Source organism: Lutzomyia longipalpis, chromosome 4, assembly GCF_024334085.1.
Source record: "Lutzomyia longipalpis isolate SR_M1_2022 chromosome 4, ASM2433408v1".
Lineage (NCBI taxonomy): Eukaryota > Metazoa > Arthropoda > Insecta > Diptera > Psychodidae > Lutzomyia > Lutzomyia longipalpis.
In genome coordinates, this window is record NC_074710.1 from 10,049,913 (window position 1) to 10,071,474 (window position 21,562).

General features: G+C 37.3%; 2 protein-coding genes across 2 annotated transcripts in view; one reads left to right on the forward strand and one right to left on the reverse strand.

Annotated features, from left to right (window-relative positions):
* The window catches only part of LOC129796129 (cytochrome P450 6g1-like), a 34,926-nt gene extending 15,660 nt beyond the window's left edge, over nt 1–19,266 (forward strand). Inside the window, exons 3-4 of the mRNA XM_055837882.1 lie at nt 13,567–13,681; nt 13,740–19,266. Coding sequence (XP_055693857.1) covers nt 13,567–13,681; nt 13,740–14,173 — 549 coding nt within the window. The 3' untranslated portion in view covers nt 14,174–19,266. The remainder of the gene's footprint in view (nt 1–13,566; nt 13,682–13,739) is intronic.
* Nucleotides 1–21,562, reverse strand: part of LOC129796020 (dynein beta chain, ciliary-like) — a 47,292-nt gene that overhangs the window by 15,114 nt on the left and 10,616 nt on the right. Inside the window, exons 4-9 of the mRNA XM_055837662.1 lie at nt 10,830–11,516; nt 6,434–7,395; nt 4,894–5,185; nt 4,198–4,822; nt 1,691–2,166; nt 1,121–1,507 (exon numbers count right to left, since the gene is read on the reverse strand). Of these exons, the coding sequence (XP_055693637.1) occupies nt 1,121–1,507; nt 1,691–2,166; nt 4,198–4,822; nt 4,894–5,185; nt 6,434–7,395; nt 10,830–11,516 (3,429 nt within the window). The remainder of the gene's footprint in view (nt 1–1,120; nt 1,508–1,690; nt 2,167–4,197; nt 4,823–4,893; nt 5,186–6,433; nt 7,396–10,829; nt 11,517–21,562) is intronic.

Below are 21,562 nucleotides of genomic sequence, written 5' to 3' on the forward strand. Positions count from 1 at the left end.
AACTCCCTCGCACCGACCCCAATCGCGAACTACTCAATTGATTCCATGGAGAATCATACGACGTTTTGTACCAACCAAGATGGTCAAACTCCATCAGAGGAAAGGTACTCCTACCGGTGCTCAACGGGAGAAGAGAGAGTCCTCTTACGCATAAATAGCACTAGGCTAATAGGGGAGGTGTTGGGGATTTGGAACACCTCTGGGTAACAAAACTACAATAAACTGCAAAGATAAAAATTAAGCACGGATGGAACAGTATAAAGCGAAAGAACGGTAAGTAAAACTTACGGGCTGTGATTCTTTCTTTGTCAGTGAAATGTGAAATTGACATTTTTTCGATCACTTTCGATCTTTGACGTTTCTTTTCTGGCAATTAACGTTTATTTAGACATCTGATGTATTTTTCTATTGTTTGACTTTTATTTTTCTAACGTTCGATTTTCATCACTTGACGTTTCTGAAAAATTTTGACGTATTTTTTTAATACTTCTTCTTCTTCTTTTTCTTCTTCTTCTTCTTTTTCTTCTTCTTCTTCTTCTCTATTTTAAATTTTTACGACTGTTGGACTCCTTCCGGATCCATATAGCCTTTAACAATTCTTTTTTAACGTTTGATGTTTCTTTTGTAACTTTGACAGTTATTTTCTATTAATAATTAACGTTTATTTAGACGTCTGATCGTTTTTTATAACGTTTGACAAATTTTTTAAACAAATTTTATAAATGACATTTTTTCAAATGTTTGACAATTCTTTTCTAATCTTTGACGCTTCTTTTAGCTGTGATTCTTTCGAAGAAAAGAATAGCACAGCTTCTGTGTCCACTCTAAAACTCAAGGTTTTAACTTTGACAATAGTTTCAAACATTTGACTTTTGTTTTAACCTTATTTTATACTCTTGAAGTTTCAAAAATGTGGTTTACTGTAACTTTTAACGTTTTTTTAAAGTTTCCTCCTAACGTTAAAGGATTATTTCTAACGTTTAAATATTCCCTTTCTGTTTTTTTTTTCTAATGTAAATTTTAGCATGAAAAAAAATCTTGACAACTAAAAAAGCCCTAAATTCCTATATTTATTTAGGGGAGGAACAAATACAAATAAATAATTTAAAAAAAAACTCACCTTTGTGTGAATATCTTCATTGAAGTCATCACCGTAGAGTCGTAGCATTTCAATGGTGTTCGCAATGGGGCCAAAGAGATTGTTAATGTCACTCCGACGATCCTTAACTTGCTGCAGGACATCCATTACCTTCAGCAATGTTTCGTAGTCATCTCTGTCGATTTCCAAGTTTAGCGTTGCAATGCCACTCTTGACAAATTCCGCCAGCTCATTGAGCTGCCGTTCAACCTCACTCGTGAGATATTGCTTGTGCACATCAATCCATTTGGCGATCTCATTGAGGAGGCTCTGCTTGAAAGCAGCCACATCCACACTGAACCATCCATTAACAATAATCTTCTCATTCGTCTTATCAATCTCATCGTACAACTTGTAGTAGGAATCAATCTACAAAAAGGAACATCAACCACACTCATTCATCTCCTTTTTGTGCTTTAAACTCCTTTACTGCACTTTATGGATGAATTATGGCCACATGATGATGATGGGATGAATGAAAAATAAAAATTATGCCGAATTTAGTGAGAATGATGGTGAAATGAGCATAAAAAAAGAAGCAACAAAACTCACATTTTCACGGAATTTCTCAAGAGTTTGATCATCTTTCTTCTCTTCAACCACCCCTTCGGTCGTCACATTACCCCCCTCCTCTTCTCGTGCAAAACTCACAGTCTTGACCGTTTCCTTCTTCTCACACGTCTTCACCTGAATCTTATCCAAGAATTTCGTTTTATCATCCACCCACAGAAAACGATACTTCTCATATATTTTAATCTCCTGCTTTGCCTGCTTAATCGTCTTGAGGACATTAGTTCGTATAGCATGCTTAATCGTAATGATCTCCTCATCCTCATTAACGATAGCTTTGTAGGTTTCTTTTGCATTATTGACGCGTGGAACGAAATTTGCCATTGAAATGATCGAATCCATCATTTCCTCAATGCGACTTATAAATCCACACACGGAATTCTCATCGAGATCAGGCGTAAAGATCATTTCTTGATCTTGCAGTTCTAGGTGAACTTCCAAAATTGAATGGGATGTCCCTAAGTAGGAGCAGAGTGCGTGGAGAATTTCAATTTGAATCATTTAAAAATTATTTTAGGGTCAATTTTTTAAAATTTTGGAATTCTAAAAAAATATTAAAAGGTTCTGGATGATGCAAATTTAGTAAAAATTTATAGGAACTTAATCAGAGAGGCTGTTTATGGGTGTTTAAACACCCTAAAAGTTAGGAACTTTTTTTCTCAATTTGAAAAAAAATTCTTTTCATGTCAAAAATTTCGTTTAAAAAAATAGAAAAGTTTCTAGCTAAAAAACATTAAACGATAAAAAAAAATCAATAATCAATTAAATCAAATATCAACCTTAGCTTGAAAACGTCAAACGTTAGAAAAGCAACATTAGTGTTTTGAAACGTTAAACGTAATTTCAACCGTTAAAGAGAAGCATCAGACGTTAAAATGAACGTCAAATGTTCAAAAAAAAAAATATCGCAAACGTTCAAAATAAATTAAAAAAAATTACAAAATGAACTTCAAACGTTAGAAAAGAAACATCAAATGCAAAAAAAATATAAATTGTTAGAGAAGGAGCGTCAAACGGTTAACGAATGTTTAATAAAAAACTTCAAATGTTAAAAATTAAATTTAAAACGTTAGAAAATAAGGATTAGACATTCAATGAACATTATATGCTTTGAAAAAAAAAACGGGAACATTCAAAAAGAATTTTCAACTGTTGGAAAATGAGCGTCTAGCGTTAGAAAAGAAACGTCAAAGGGTAAGAAATGTCAAGTCAGGGTAGCGACGGACATTTAACGAACGTTAAATATTAAGAAAAAAGACTGGAACGTTTAACACTTGGAGGACCCAACATTTGGCACAACGCGGAGGATCAAATTGGTAATAAGTACCAGCTGATAAAATATGCTCAATAATTAATTATTAATCAGTTTATTGAACAAGGATCGAAAGTTTCACTAATTCTCAATCTCTTTGAAGCATTCCTACACCTAATTACTAAATATTTAATTGAGAAAATCGTCACTGAAAAAAAATTGCGTCGAATCGATGCAAAATTGCCAATTCAAACGACTTTTTTAGCTACAATTTTACATAATTTATTATTGCGCCTAAATCATCACAAACTTTGATTCTTAAAGTAACTTTTTAGTCACTTCCGGCAATAAAATTAGTCCACATTTAATGATTTTCACCGAGGAAAAGTGAACAAGAGTACTTTATTTGGGAAATATGGGGAAACATAACCTCAAAACAATGGCAAAACTGTATGGGATTTTGACTGGTACTTATTACCAATTTGATCCTCCACGTTGGATTCTGACTTTGACCTCAATTATCTTCCAAAGAAAAGACTTTTCTCGAGATTTTCTTTCTGCTATCTTAAAGTAAATAAAATTCCCTACACATAGATGCTAAATTCATAGAGATACGTCCAATAGATTTTATTCTATGGCAATTTTAAAAATCGAATTGGTAGCAAGTACCAGTAAAGTCCTCCGAGTGTTAAAAAGAATTTTCAACCGATAGAAAGGAAACGTCAGACACAAAAATGTCAAACGTTAAAAAAATGATAAATATTTTTTTAAATAGAAAACTTAGTAAAGACAGAACTATATCATCAACTATATCAATCAAATTAAACCATAAAAAATTCAAACGTCAAAGTCCACAATATATCAAACATCAGAAGTTTAAATAAATGCCAAATGTTATACAAAAAACGTTTTTGAAAAGAAACGTCAAAATTGGAAGAAAAATGTCAAACTTTAAAATTTAATTGAAATTGAAATTGAAAAAAAATTGAAATTGTTTTAATACATATTTTAATGTTATTTTAATAATCTAAAAAGAAAATCCAAAAATTTCTTCTTGAACATAGATTTCTGGCTACGCCACTTTAGTCCTAAATTCTTTAAGGGTTTTTGAATTATTTTGAAGCAGAAAGTGTATTTTAGGGCTTGAAAAATAGAGCTAAAAAATTCTTTAGAGATTCTGAATTTCTTATTTCAGACCGCTAAATAAATATTTAAAAAAAATTCAATGATTCCTTACCTCTCTTCTCCATTTCAATCTTAATAAATTCGAGACTTTTGAGGATTGCTTTCTTAATTTCCAAGAGGACCAATTCATCGAGGTAATTACGGTATTCACTGAACAAGTTTATCTGACTGAGATCATTCGTATCCTCGGGAGGATCTTCAGTGTCCGATAGTGAGACCTGAAATCCTTTTTCTGTGAATTTCTTCTCCTGCAAATTCTCCCGAAAGAGCCTTAAATTGCATTCAATGGCTTTCTGGATAATTTCCGTGGATTTCATGCACTCAACTGTTCGCTTCTTCATCACATCGGATTTCTCTTCAATATTCAGCAGGGATTTGGGATTCCTGTCCTTTCTCTCGTAGAATGGTTTACATCCCCACGTTCTAATGCTGGCAATAGCCCCGTTGACATTATCATGAATTTTGCGAATCTTCTCATTGAGCTCTTCCGTTTTCTTGTGCACCATTTCAATGTACTCCAGATCAACTGTTTGCCACACCATCGTTCCAATGGCCTTCTTCAGTGTCTCATCGATCTCTTCGACATTTGGTTGGAATAGTTTGTACTCACATGGCTCAGTATCCTGCTGGATTGCATTGTAGTTCTCAACAATCAGCGATAGCTTCACTTTTCCTTTCTTTAAAACATAAGAAAATTCATTCGGATTCTTTGGAATTCTTATTCGTTTCTTGGTAAAAATCTACTAACCCAGAAAATATCCTGCTTTCTGTATATTTCTTCAGCATCCTCTGGAATGCCCGTTACACCAATTTGCTTGAGGTGCTTCACTTCTCTGAGCACAACATCGAGATCTTCATCGAAATTAACCTTCAGTAGATCATCCTCCCTCTCAAGGAGATGCTTTTGAACTCCTCTCCCAATAATACTGGCCACATTGGCTGTCCATTCGGCAAAAATACATTCCCCAAGACCCGTCATGTCTTTCAGGAGTTTCCTCGATCGACTTAGAATATTTTCCCCTTCTTCCGAAGCAAATAATCTGCACCAGAAGCGGGATTATTTGAAAAGGAATTTAACGAATTTACCCAGAAGAAAAGAAATTAAAAAAAAATGTACTGGTAAGCTGACCAAGCTTACGAGAGCTGTGTTTCTTTCAGTGTACCAATTTTGTGAGAGCAAACTAGAACGCGAATTAATTTAAATACGCGCAAAGTCGGGAAAAGTTGAAAAGTCATCCCCCAAGAAATCTTTAAAACGCCATACCTCGGAAACGGCTCCATAGATTTTCGAGTTTGAGCTATCGTTGGAAAGGTCTTAACCTCAACTGTAACATATTAAAATATGAAGTAAATCGATAATGGCATTTTCGAAATATTCGAGTTCGAAATTTTCGAAAATTTTGATTTTGACTTTAGCGCCTCTCGCGGTCATTTCTCGAAGTTGCAATGTTCTAGACATTGTAGGGTTTCACGGAACCTTTCATTTGCGCTTGAGTTGATCAAAATCGGACTAATAAAACCCGAGATATGACATGTCAAAGTTGGAACTCAATATTTTCAAAATGGCGACAAAATTTTTTTAAATTTTTTTCATAAATAGATGTTATAGTAAGCTATAAGATATAAAAAAAATGAAGCAAATCGATAATGGCGTTTTCGAGATATTCATCGAAAACTAATCGAAAATTTTATTTTCGATTTTAGCGCCACTTGCGGCCATTTTTTGAACTTGCAATGTTCTGATGGGTTGTAGGGTTTGTTGAGAGCTTTCATTTGACCCCGGGTTGATCAAAATCGGTAAAGCCGTTTTCGAGTTATGTTCGATTTTCGATGAAAAATTGTGGCGGCCATATTGACTAAACGCCTTGACCGATTTTCGAAAATGAGATATCGTTGGAAAGGTCTTGATGGCCCCTACAACATACCGAAATTTCAGACCTCTAGCTATAATAGGGGCTGAGATATAGGCAATACAAAATTTAGGGGTTATTCAAAATGGCGGACGCGGGGGTGGGGGGTAAAATTTGACGTCATAATTGGACGTCTTCTAGTTGACTTTTAAACTTTTCCGTCTACCGCAAGTCTCTATCTATTACCGTTCTCTTGCAATTTAACGTTGAACCACGGCGGACGGCCGGCCGGAAAAATATTTTTTTTGGCGCATACATTTTTTGGAATGTGGGGACCCTAATTCGTGCTCATCCCAAGTTTGAGCCCGATCTGACGACTTTCGATTTTGCTCGGTACACAAAAGCTGTGTCTGAAAGAAACACAGCTAAAAAACTCACGGAATATCTATGATGGAAATATCCTTAATTGGTGATGAAATATGCTGTTTCAGCTCATAAATCCACTGGAGTGCCCCTGAGACTGGCGGGAAGAATCTATCGTACTGAATTCCAGCAAGACCTTGGTGCTTGTACCCCACAACACCCCGTTCAAATTGATACTCAATGAGATTCAGGAGATTCTCATACAATTTCATCACAGAATAGAATTTATGCTCAACCTCAACGTAGATAAATGGTCTCCTCAGGATACACCAAACCATCTGAATGAGTTTCCATGCCTGATCAAAATTCTGGCATTCATCGAACGCCTGTATGAAGAGGTATGAGAGCTTCCTCTCGAGTGTTTGGCACTCCTTTGTGAAATTCTCCCAATGCTGCGCGAAATCATTCTTCAATGGATCCGGATCAAGGGCATTGAAGCTAATATTTGACCACATTTCAAAGGCAGCCTGAAATTCCTGCGACACCTTCGAAATCTTCTTCCCAATGCTCCTCCCTTTGAGCCCGGCAATTTCAACCTTCTCCAATTTAGCGTAGTCATTGGTTGTTTCGAAGATATTCTTCACGAGCACCAAGCGCTTCCGGAAGGCCAGGAGACGCTCAAAGACTGTCTCAATGCGAAATGACCAAATCACCGTATTCCCGTATTTCGTGTACCCGGGTAGACGATCACGGAAAAGGAGAAACATCTCCTGGAAGTGATCAATCACCCCCAAAGCTGTATTGAGGAGCACCAAACTCTCATCCACATCACGGCGGAAGATTGCATCGGGATCGAGAGATTTGAGTGCCTTCTCAATCACCAAATTCACAATCATCCGGAATAAGGAGCAAATCCTTGGGGTTTTGTTGTAGTACTTTGAATGGGCAAGTGAGAGGCAGACACAGTGGAGCATTGGTCCAATTAGGGGCTTGCAATTGGCAAAATCCATACCTTCAAATTCCTCCATATGGGGAATCTAATGAAATTGATGAAAATTAGAAATATAATTCATTTACTAATTAAATGGAAGAAAATCAGTTGAAATTGATGAATTCAAAGCAACTTTGCACCAAAGTTACACCCTGTTGACTTAGCCAATAGAAACTCTTCTTGTGTTTAACAACCAATCAGAGAATTCCTTTTATTCTTCTTCTTATTCATTGATATATCATAAAATAATTCTATGTCGCAATTTGATTGGATAATGAATAAAACTCCACCCACATTCCGTTTAATTGGTGGAGAGTAAATGAAAAAAATGGTTGAAAGTGACAAATTTAAATTAACTTTTTTATCTTTAGAGAATCAAATAAAAAGTAATTATTTTCGAGCTATAAATTACATAAAAATAAGAATTAAAAAAATTTCAACCGTTAGTAGAAGAAAGTCAAACGTTTGAAAGAATCAAGGCCCTCTCAAAAGCCTTAACACATCCAGGACGGCTTGACGCACATCGGCGTCCACTGACAGTTCTCAATTCTGTACGCTGTAACAATTTGCCACTCTTTTTGCGTTTGACATTTACCCGGTAGGAAAACTTCTCGAACATTTTTTCAGCCAATTTTGATTGCTGACTCGTGAGGTGTTCATATATGATTAATAAATTTATTATTTATTAAATTTCTGACATGATTTAGAATCAGCATTTAAAAGATTTCAAATTAGTTGTGACAAGAAAATGGAATTATCTAGAATATTCTATCTATTTATCTTGATATTTACAATAGAACATTTTGGATATTATTATCCAATGAAGGAAAAATATGAAAAATATTATGTCAGGGGAAATAATATTTTCAAAACTTAAAAAAAAGCAAGAAATAGCAGACTATTTAGAATATTCTAGATTTTTTGTAAATTACTCTGTCACAGAGTAGATATTAGCTAAATACATGTATTATGAAGTTTTCACAATTTTTAGAATAAAAAAGTCAACCTGCTTGTTGACGTTATCATTATAAAGTGATGTCAAAGCTAGAAAATTCTCAAAATGGTTCAGAACGAATGGCGAAGCATTTTTTTTGAAATATCTAGCATATTTTCTCGCTTTAACATAACCATATTTTTTTCTCGTGTCTGAAAAATAGTGAGAATTAAGAATTATAGAAAAGCTTCCGGAAGTTTGCCTTTATGCTATGGATTAAGTTCTAGTTGAAAATTTACATTTAAATTTAATTTTAAGTGTTTTGTAGCTGAAAATCTTCATTGCATAAAACTTTAGGTGAGTTAGGTTATATATTTTGCGAAAAGAAAATTTTCCTCTTACATAACCTCAATTTAATTTTTGTGGTAAAAAAATGCTACATAATGTTTAATAGAATAAAGGAAACTCGTCTGTGAGATTTTCACTGAAATTATCCCATAAATCTGACTTTTTCCCACGTAAATATAAAAGTGCGGTTATGTTGGAATGAGAAAAAAATGCCAAATATGTCCAAAAGATTCTCTTCACCAATATCTCTGACTGTTCTATGAGCTTGAATTGATGTTCAACATACAACAGTTAGTGAAATGTTAAAGAAAGATTTTTGAAATTTAAATTGTATTTTAATTTGAATATTATTCTTTTTTTATTGTTTTGTTTTCGATTATTTTATATTAAAAGAATATTTGTGTTTCACTTAAGTGAGTATTCTCTCAAATACATATTTTCTGATAACGTGCGAAGAACATAAGCACACTATGGTCCCACCGGGTAACATTTCTGGACGCCAGTGACTAATTGTTACATGTCGCGTAAAAAACCTTTGGGAAGTATTTTACCCGTCGTCAGTGTGTTAAGAGTCGATTCACTGCCATGAATCTCCAAAAATGTTGAATCTTTTCCGACTCTTTGACTTAAGTCTGAAAAAGCCTGCATGAGTCTAAAGAAAACTTCGTGAAACTCGCTTGAACTCGGTTAATTCTTCTGATGAATAGAGCTTTCGCATAGAGTCGAATCTATTTTTGTATTTTTAACCCTTTCGTGACAGACCTTTGCTTATTTATTTGCCTATAAATTTTGTATTTCTTTTCTTTTTTTCAAGCACCAAGAGACTTTTTAAATTATTTTTTTTTAATATTTTATTTTTTTAATAAAAATTTTTTTATTAACAATTTTTTTTATACTTTTTTTTCTTTCTTTTTTTATTTTTCTTTTTTTCTTCTTTTTTTTCAAGTGTACAAAGCTTTTAAGGCTTTTGAGAAGGCCTGGAAAAGAATGAACAGACGTTTAAAAAACAAACGTTAAGTTCAACAGAAAGAGATCAAATGTTAAAAAAGAAATATTAGTGATAGACAAGTAAATAAATACGATAATAGTTTTAAAAAATATAGATTAGAAAACGAATTAATATTAATTTACAAACGCTTCTTTTCAGTAATTAATTTTAAGCGGGGGTCTCTTTTGAGAGCTGGTGAAATTAATTATTTTAATTTTTCTTGGGGTTTTTCTTAAACTTGGTTTTCGAGTGTTGGTGACATTTAAAGACTTATCATTAAAGAGTAATAAAATCACTTTCCGCCATCTTAGATGCGACGCCATCTTGAGATTTTCCTCAAAACACAAAGGTAGGTTTTTCTCAGGATCTACTGGATGGATTTTGATGGGGTAAAAAGCAAATGAAAGAGAAAATACCAATGCAGATTTTGATGTACCAGAATTTTGAATTTCCACTCTGGGGCTGAGAAAAGTGGAAAAATGTGATTTTTTTCAGATATTTTTGACGTTTTTCCACTTTTCTCAGCCCCAGAATGGAAATTCAAAATTCTGGTACATCAAAATCTGCTTTGATATTTCCTCTTTCATTTGCTTTTTACCTCATCAAAATCCATCCAGTAGATCCTGAGAAAAACCTACCTTTGTATTTTAGGGCAGTTCTGTGGAAAAGTCGGAAAATCTCAAGATGGCGTCGCACCTAAAATGGCGAAAAGTGATTTTCTTACACTTCAATAACTAGGCTACAAATGTTACCATAATCGGATATCCAAGTTTAAGAAAAACCCCAAGAAAATGACAACATTAAAATGTGTAAATTCTAACAGATTTCCCAAGAGACCCCCCTTAACACAAAATTTTTGAAATTCAAGAACTATTTTTTAACGTTCTACGTTTCTTTTATAGCTTCAACGGTTCTTAGGATCCTTTTCTAGGATTAAACATTTTTTCAAACGTTTGAGGTTTTACAATAGAAGCTCGATAATTGCTTTAATGTCTAAAAATTATATTTTTTTTAATGTAATTTTCAACATGAAAATCATTTGTTTTTATCTCTTAAAATATCCTAAACTTCCTAAGCTTCTAGGATGTTTTTAAACACTTAAACTCCCTTTCAGTCTACGTCGATATTCGATGCAAAATTGCTTTAAATTTGATTTTTTATGTAAAATTTATGCAAATTATTCAATATTAACACCACAACAAGAACATACCAAAGGTCCCGTGTAGAGTGTAATATCCCTGGCTTCATACAGAGCAGCCACAACATTCTTGAAGAGCATCTTAAAGGAGGAATAGTAGACAGAATCAATGGCTTCCAGCACATTCCCAATTGCCTTGCAACGTTCATTCTGTAGTTGCTCATAGATATTCTCGAGATTATCCTGACGTGCCAGCCAGAAATTGATCTCCATCATCGGCGTGGGATGATGGGCATTCAATGTGTCGAAGAATGCATCAGAATTCTGCTGGAGGACATCATTAATTTGCGATGCCCATTTGATGATGGTGCACTCGAGGGAATTCTTCATTTTAACATCACACAAGTCCGTGTTACCTGCCACAATGGCACCGCATGTCTCCATCACGCGAGCTACGGTGATTGGCATGGGGAGGATGGTTTTGTTGACGATATTACCACGTACCTCCGCCACAACATCACGCAACTCCTGCATGTGACTCTCCACATCCTTCGCAATTGGTTCCGGCCAATCGATTCGATTCAATTGATTGCTGAGCAAAGGGAAAAAAATCTCCTCAACAAGCACCGCCAAATCCTCAATGGAACGAGTTGAGGTGTCGCCGAAAATTATGTTATCACGATAGTTGGTATTTGTTAGGTGTGTCGGGAGGGTTTTGCGTATAAAGTAGCATGTCTTCGTCTTTATCGATGGAGTAACCTGAGTGGGTGGGAGGAGGTGTTTGTGATGAAAGTTATTTTTTTGACTGTGGGTGGGTGAATCTATTTTATTTGGCGAGGTGAGGGGTGAATGAGAATTTGTGGGGTGAATTTAATGAGCACTCGACGTGCTAAGTCGATCATTGTTACGGTAGCTCCGAAAAAAAATCGAAGGACGAACTAAGCGCCCTTATTTCATACAATTGGTGTCAGCGGTGGGACACTAAGGACACTTAAGAGGTCCTTATGATTTTTTTTCTTCAAAAAAATACTTTCTCACCTTCAACATTGGTTGAAAATATCCAGATTGATTAACTGTGATTAAGAGTAAGCGTTCATTGGGATTTGATAGCCATCCCATTACAACAGATCTCGTATCTTCCGAAGTCATCAACTTGTGCCACTTATCAATTTTCAAACGTAACGTCTTTGTGAGATACGAACTGAGAAAACCCATAATTTCCTCCCCATCTTCCCCATTGTCCAATTCAAAATCAATTCGACCTTCTTCCTCACCCATCGCGGAAACTTCTTAACAGCACAAGAACTCCCAATTGACTGACCACTGCTTGAGGAAAGGTGCCACCACATAAGAATGGTGCAGGGAAACGATTAAACAAATTGAATAACACTATGGAAACACCCGATTTCCCACTTTATGTAATTCCCTCGACTTCCTTCATGTGCAGACACACACCTTTGGACAATGCACCCTTTTAGGTATACTCAACTCACACCCCAATGCCCCCCAACCCTCTCAAAACAATATTCTTCGCACAACTGTATACCGGCTTCCACCCTTCATGGAGCGACTTCACAACGGAACTACCCATTGGGGCGGCGATGAGGTGGATTTTCAAACGGCACGCCAATAGTACCGCCAATTCTTCAGCCCAGAAAGCGCGCGCGAAGATCTTTGGGGGTGAATGTGAAGCACGCGAGGCCTCGACGTGTTCGGCGCATATATATTAAATTATGTGAGGAGGGTTTAGCATGTCTACACCGCAACTCTCACTGAAGCAGTGTAACACTTCCTGTTCCTTAATTAATTTTTTTTTCTTGGGTATAACAACCATTAAAGAATTTTGCTGAATAATAGATTGAATTGCATATTTTTAGGCATTCATTGGAGTGCATTTACTAACTGAATTAACTCATCTTTTTTAATATAAATTAAAAGGTGTTTATTTTAAATTGAATTTCAAATAAAGAGGAAGAAAAATCAAGAAATATTTTAAGTGATTTTAATTTAATGAAGCGCCTAAAATTATGCAATTAAGTAAACTGTCTAGATTTTTATTAGATAATTTTTTAATATAGAAATAAAATAACTATTAAATAAAATATTATATTACTAGTCAACCCGAGCCCCCAATCACGTGTGAGCAAACTCCATTTTAAGCTATAAAAAGGGGGCGTATATTAGTAGGGGGGATGAATAATACGGTATCCCGAAAAATTTTTTAAATAAAAAAATCCCGTTATTTGACCCTTCAGCAGGTAGAAAATGCGAAAAAATCAATTTTTCTGTGGAGGCGCTATAAAGGGGAGTCGGGGCGGAATCCCATAAAGCGCTTGCAACTCGTATTGACCCCCTCTACCCCCATACCGAATTTCATCAAGATCGGCCCAGCGGTTTAGGAGGAGTTCATGTGCCACAGACAGACAAACAAACTTTTCAGCTTTATATATTAAGATGAGAGAGGAATAAGGGATGACTAATAGGCATTTAAAAGATTTAAATCAAATTTAATTTGATTCAAAAAACGACTAAATGTATGCAGAGAATAAATGAAAGGGAATTAGTTCTTTTAGTTTAATTCTTTGTATTTTTTTCTCATCCATTCACACTCAATATTTAAAGAAAAAACCACAATAAATTCAACACACTGTCAAATAAATCGCTCAACAAATCAATTTCTTGTCATGTCACCCTCTCGTGCTCATTGAAATTGAATAAATTTATTTCACTGCAATTCTCATGAATTTATCACTAAATTTATCACGAAATAAACAACCAAAAAAATAAAAAGATATATATTTCATTGCAGCCTCATCTCCAAAAGCGTCTGCAGAAGGAAATTCGAGATCATGCAGCGAAATACGACGGGAAGCTAACTTATGACAATATCAATGAACTCGAATATCTATCATTGGTTATTCAGGGTTAGTAATGCGTGGATTTTACTTAAAATATTTTTATTAAATTTAATTTCCTCCGCAGAAACATTGCGCCTTTACCCACCACTACCATTCTTGGATAGAATCTTCACGCCAACACAGGACAAGCCAACTTACTCTATTGAACCCTACGCTGACTTCTCCATGCCCCAGGGGATGCCTGTATTCATCCCCATTTTCTCAATTCAGAGAGACCCTAAATACTTCACTGATCCCAATACCTTCAACCCAGATCGTTTTGCACCTGAAAATAAGGACAATCTCCATCCCTACACTTACCTTGCCTTCGGTACTGGACCCCACAACTGCATTGGTGAACGTTTCGGTGTGATTCAGGCGAAGATTGGACTAATTAGTATCCTCAAGCGCTACACAGTGGAATTCACGGCTCAAACACCTAAAACAATGAAACTGGAGAAGAAGGCCATCATCCTCCAGGCTGAGGGTGGAATTCACCTCAATGTGAAGCGCGAATAGTGAGCGTGACTAGCAAATTCGCGTGACTAACACACTCTATAATCGGTTGATGGACACATAAAGAAAAACTTACTGCTGTATGAAAAGCAAGAGTTGAGGAGGGTAATAAAGCTTAAACAAGTCAAGTAATAAAGTATTCGTGTTGCAAAGAAAAATTCTTTATTGGATTCTTCTGCATTTTAGAAACTTTACAATATGTACACCAAATTAGGTGAAGAAAAAAGATTTATTAACAACTTGTTGCCTTAAATATAAATACAAAATACTTTCACCACAATAGGTGATTTTTATATGATTCTATACAGAAAATACAAACTTTTCTTAAATAATTTTCTTAATTTATTTGCTCTAGTTGTGAGACTCATATTGGTTTTTTTTTTATTTTTATTCTTAAGCTCTAGGTCTTACCCTTCTTAAATCGCACCGTATTTATGTAAATAAAACCCAGTTCAACTTTTATTTTTTTAATAAAACAACTCAGTGGTAAAAATTCCCATTTGAAAAATTATATAAATCTAGCGCCAGAAGTGGCAGGTGTTATGTATAACAGAGTAATGTGTACCAACTGCTAGAAATATATATAAAGAGTTGGTAGCCCTCCCGAGTCATGAGACTCAACCGAAGTCACATGGGCATTCGAGATCGGGCTACCGACTAGTTCACACGCAACATACAGTCTTTTCAGCAGGAACCGTCCGATTGGCGTACGAAGGATGAAAAGAGCGACAAAAGAGGTGGTAGACCTAACAAGACCTAACTCCTTTGTTATATCTGCCGATCTGCCGAGCACTTGGCCCGTAAGACGGAAATACAGACGGAAGTCTTCATGAAGGCTTGTTTCCTACTGAAAACAATAAATCTTGGACTCCTGTATAAAATAGACACCATCAATGTGCTCAATCACCTTATGACAAGTAAAACATGAGCTGGATGATCTTCCCCATTGAGACAAGAGTGGCAACCAACAAAATTCCTACGATTGTACAAGGCTGGTTCTATCACGGATTGGAACTAACCTCTACATGTGATTACAAGTGGTATGGCTCTCGAGCAATGACTCATCAGGCAACTGAAATTTTACCTTCAATGAGCGAATGTCACCATGAGATTCACAAAATGGAAATTGGGGTGTATATGGACAAAACCTACCCTCCATTTGAGTGTCATTGGAATAGTGAAACTGATCTAACAAAAACAAGATTGATTTTGATTGAACACAATGTTAAGTTTGACCCATACTTGAATTTGTGGGTTGATCCAGCTTTCCGAAATCAGAAATGTCGTATACTTCCGTGCCTTACGACTAACCCCTCGATATTCTGGATTCCCAAATCTGTGACAATAGAAAATTGCCATCTGGATGACATTAAAGTTGGTTTTACAAATTTGACTCACTACAGTAATGCTAGATTACCTTCTTTGGACACTGTAAATTTATACTCTGATCAGGTTGGATTTTTAAGCTTCAATAATTCCTGCAAAATTTTATTTGGAAAGGGTCAGTATATCTCGATAGATGAAAAGATTGAGCGCATTTTAAGAGATTACGAAGTTAATAAGGACATGAAACAGTGTTTGAAAATGTTAAGTTATGCAACAAAATCTAATTTTTGATTTCGCCAATTAACTTATTATTTGGAGACAGGCTTCACGTAAAAATGCTAATCATCGTACGAAAACGTCTACAAAGAATTATGGTACAATGACTCAAAGTGCGATGGAAACGGAAGATAATTGGGTGAACCTTCCGGATCTAAAACATTGCGGAAGGAACACCATCAAATACGCACCCTACAGGATCGCATATACATGAAAAGAGAAGGTCCAAGAGAAACGCAATGAACTTCTCAAATACGTAAGAAAGTTGAATTCCATTGTCAGGAAAGAATATTATCCAATGCCCAAAATTAAGGAGAACATTAACACTTTTCTACCTTTTCCACTGCATTAGACCATTTTACGACGATACTCGCCGTAACAATAATAAGGATCCCACACGGATCGGAAAGAGTGAATATATTACACTCTATATAAAATATCAACAACAAAAATCAAAATTGTACAAATGGCAAATACCGATCAAGCAAATCAATTTGGTCCACGAGATCTAGTCGAATTGGGGACAACCAATTATATGACTGCACCCGAAGCGGACGAGGATAATACACCTGAGTTTCCATCCGAAGGGTTCCCAAATGGATACACACCCGTACCACTGACCGTCGGTGCCGATACGGACATCAATAAGATGATGCGGGTAGTAGCGCATGGATTGAATACTGATACGTTGCAGGTCAGAGATGCCATTCAATTCCTTTATCTTTTTGGTTTGTCAATTGTCGGCACACTTGACAAGCCTATAAAGTGTTTTGGAAAACCTTGGCTGACCGCGGGAGTTGAAGTTTCTCCCATTAAACCGTTCGCTGTGGTGGAAACAGAATATCGAGCAGAAAATGCTGTTCCAGCTCCAGGAACAAGTGCTAAAGAAATCCCGGTTCTTGCTTTCCGGATACTATGTGTCTATCGTATGCATCGGACAAAGATTGAAAGTTACCAAACAGCACTCCACAGGACCGCAACTGCAATCATGACATCTCTATCAAGTGGAGCTATATGGAGGGGATCTGCTACCCCAGAAAAGTACAATCAGTGGGAGACATCAGAAAATTTTGGAAAGATAGTAGCCGGGTATGACTGGTTCTTCTATATTTTCAATCGTCACGAATATGCTGCGCTCAGATTCGGAACAGTTTCTTCCCGGATGGCGGAATGTTCTGTATTTAACGCATTCAAACACGCTGCTGCAAATGTCTCGATTCCATCTAGAGAGATGTACAAATGGCTTTGGGATAGAGTCTTGATGAAGGAATATTTCATCCTGGGCAAAGAAACTGATAAAATATCAATGGATTCTTTTAAAACCATTTATCTCAAGCTCAGTGTCAATGGCCGAGTATGTGGCTGAAGATGCAGAACCGAACCCTGGAGTTCAGAGAGAGGAATTGCCTGCATTGGTTATTAGAATCCTTTGCATTTATCGTCTTCACAAATCTCCAAATCCAGGATATCGCGTGAATTTGACCAAATCTGCAAAGTCAATGATGAACTATATCTGTGAGGGTTCTACCTGGCGCAGGACCGGAACCCCTGAAAAATACAATAACTGGGACACCTATGATAACTACACTAAACTAGTCGCCGCCTACGACTGGTTTTTCCAGATTGGTTTACTGGAATGCTCATTGCTTGACACTTTGATTTACTAAAAACTCTTCAAAAATCTAAATCAATGAAATACATTTAAATCTCCAGACATTCTATACCTCCTCAACCGCCACCGAGTTGGAAGCTGCAGTGACCACAGCAAGAGTCGACGGCCGAGAAGTCTCGATTACAGCGTCACATGCAGAGCGCTGGTACAATTCCCTAAAGAACATCATAAGTGAAGATGGAAACCCTCGTCAGAAAGATGCCATATTTTACATAGGCTACTTAGCCATGGTGTGTACCAGACTTGTGATCAAGTCCCCAGCGCAGGTCTCCAAATACATTGCGAACAACGTATATGCCCGATTGACACAATTGGTAGGGATGGACAGTGACGTCCTCCAGACATCGATCCAGGCGGTGGTACCTCCATCCACCCATGCACTTAAGACACTGCTAAATATATTTAAGAAGGGCAATCCTAAATACAAACCCGTCCTCCTACTCATGATTCAAGGATACAGGCACAGCCAGATGGAAATCTCTGGAATATTTCAGTCGGCCTGCATCCTATCTATAGCCGGAACAGGATTGGCCGCCTTCTTGTGGTGGTTTAAGGCGTCTCGGAAATTGGACTTGCCACCTGGAGAGGTTGTGGATTTCTTTTCGTCTGCGAGGTTCACTACGTTCCTCCAGATGATTTACACTTTCGAAGCGCTCACACTCAAACCCAAAATAACAGATACGTGGATGTTCTCCCGTCTGCTTCGAGACGATGCCTGGGCTAACTTTACTATACCCAGGGTCCCGTTTCCTGTTGCAATATGTGTGGCAGTAACCGTGGATGGAGATAGATCTGACGGAACACCGCACCAGCGCAGAGGCCCACCCCTTCCCCAGCTTCAGTGGCTACGGCCGCTGAGCCGTCCTCATTGTTTGAGGGTCGTCTAACTGGAAGTAGGGTCGTGGTTGAGGCACAAAGTCATAATTTTGACTTTTCAGGATATTTACTCCTGATGCACGCTCTCTATGACGTAATGACGGACACTGACGTCCGTATTAGGAGATCGTTGCCCTACTGTGCCTTCCAACACTATTGTGTTGAGCTACTGAACGGAGTAGCAATTGAACGCGTAATGAACCAGAACGCCGAAGGCCGGTTCAGGAGTGAGGAGAGACCATTTGAGTTTCTTGACGTACAGAGCAAGACTATACCCACTCCCATTGTTGACTATCTGTCAGCAATTACGCGTACAACAATGGCTAATGGCAAGGTCATAAACTTCAACCTCCCAGCTGGTGGAACACCGCAGCACTCTACAGATGATGATATTCCATCTAGATATAGAAAAAAAAATCTAAATACCGTACATGCAGCATAGGTAATATGGCGATCCTGTTACCAAAATGTGCCTATTGGCACATCGATGAAGAAAATCGTCATTCATTCGTGGGAGATCCACGAGGTCACTTCGACAAAGAAGTAGCTTACCCATCCGGAAGATTTATCCGAGAAAATTAATCCGAGAAGACAGACAATTAATCTTTAATTGTCGTTAATAAAGTAAATTTATTAAAGACAATTCCTTTACGGGTCCCGTGAAAGCCCCTTAAATTACGAGGGAGAATCTCACAAAAACATCTAACTAGTAGACTTTTAGACTCCATTAGACAACGTGATGGCCAGAGTAAATACTCTACTGACTGAGTATGCCTCAAAGTTCAACATGACAACCGGAATACCGGACAGTGTCACTAATCCAGCGTCCTTCATCTTCCTTCGTGCGGACAGGAAGTCACCTAGCACCTCCCTTCTCGCCAATGAGAGTGCAACTCTCCACTGTCCAGAGCAATTTGGAAGTCTGGCAGCAAATATGGCGTATTACTTTTCATTCAAGAAGGAACGGACAGCACAAGCACCAGGCTGCTGCTACCCGCAATCTTCTCGGATATGACATACCCGAAAGCCTCCAAACTGAGTCGTTGAACTCAATTAGAGGATTTATTTTCGAAGACGCTGATGACATGAGAGGGAGACTCTCTCATTCAGACTAGAGGTAATAAGTACTTTTCTTTTTTTCATTAGATTTAGCTTCAGGGTATTTTCAGATGAAGAATTATGAGGAAACTAGATACAAAACAACATTTAATGCTTTGAAATCGCATTATGAATTTAAGCGCCTACCACAAAGGTTATGTAGAGCGTCTGCCGCGTTTTCCAGATTAATCATAACCTTGCTTGGAGATTTGTTATAGAACATTTGTATGTCATACCTAGATGATATTATCATTTACTCTAACGATTTAGAGAGTCACATAGAAAAATTAAATAGGGTTTTGGAAAGATTGTCCGATCATAATATTAGACTACATCAAAGTAAATGTGAGTTGCTGAAATCGAAGTTGGCATACTTGAGATTCAAGGTTACAGATTGAAAGGTTACTAGTTTTCATAATTTCTTCTATCTGTATATTCAAGGTACGCGCTTATAATAATTGATATAAGCATTAACTCTGCAAATACTCGCAGAAAACACCCTTAAAAAAGGTCTAAGAATGTTACATAGGAGCAAATACCGTAACTCTCTGCAATAAATGCAGTAGACGCAAACCTCAACGATTGTCTGAGTCGTTAATCACTCCTTTAAACAAAACCAAGGGGATACGTCCTGGAGGAGATTGTTATTCCGTCACAGGACCCCCAAGAAATAATACTTTAATCCAGCATTGCTGATGAAATTGAATTTGAAAGAGTATTTCGAGACCACGTCGCGAGAACTTTCGCTTACTTCACAAAAAATTATATCCGCAAAAGGGAGCCTAGGAAGCTGAAACACTGGCTTCCATCACAGGACCCCCAAGAAATAATACTGTACTCAGCATTGCTGATGAAATTGAATTTGAAAGAGTATTTCGAGACCACGTCGTGAGAACTTTCGCTTACTTCACAAAAAATTGTATCCGTAAAAAGAGCTTGCATTCTATCGCTGGCCGGCACTGGACTAGCTGCTTTTCTCTGGTGGTTCAAGGCCTCCCGGAAGCTAGATGTGCCTCCCTTTGAGTTGGCGGACTATTTCTCTTCAGCGAAGTACACAACCTTCCTACAAATGATCGACACGTTCGAGGCACTGACTTTAAAGCCCAAGTCCACAGACACATGAATGTTCACCCGTCTGCTCAGAGATGAAGCCTGGGCGAATTTTACCATACCGCGGATACCCTTCCCGGTAGCAATTTGTGTAGATATCACCGTAGATGGATACCATGTTATAAGATAAAATCTTCGGATTTATTCTTTTAATTAATTCTTCCAAAAGCCCTATTCTTACATAGGTTTATGATAGGAATCACCTATCAATAATCTATACCTTTATTGTACGGGATCAATCCCAAATTGCCAAATTCCCGTACAAATTGGTCCTTCGACCACCCTACTAATAATTCCAATATTTTTTAGTGGGGCTAATTTATTACACCAGCGGTATTACCCCTCCTGCAGGGGTAAGAACTTCGCACATCAAAGAAATACTCCACAGTAGGGCACAGGGTACCGTCTCCAAGTCCAGAATCGTGAAAAACTGACAATCATCCAAATTATCAGTGACCGGCACAACTCTACCAAAGAGAAGACCAGCTAAACATAAGCATCCAATACAGACTTCACACCAAAAGGAGGCACCTCGAAGTGAGAGATCAAGAAGTGAATCATCACGCACCGTACAACATGCCCCTCCAATTTACAACAGACATCATCTACCTCAAGTAGGCCATCCACAATCTCGTTACACACAACACCCACCGCACCATCCAGGGAGAAGCGGCTATCAGTACAGACCTTTTATTGACGACTTAAAGGTAACAAGGATATTCCCACAGGCACAGCTACAACTCAATGAAATTGTGCATAGATACCCGAAATTTTCAGTCATCATAAGGGGAGAAGTTTCTGCTGGATTTAAGCAACAATTATTGAATTTGGTGAATAAAGAGGGATACAATATACTCGCAAAAAAACACCCTTAAAAAAGGTCTAAGAATGTTACATAGGAGCAAACACCGTAACTTTCTGCAACAAAGCAGTTGACGCAAACCTCAACGATTGTCTGAGTCGTTAATCACTCCTTTAAACAAAACCAAGGGGATACGTCCTGGAGGAGGTCGTTATTCCGTCACAGGACCCCC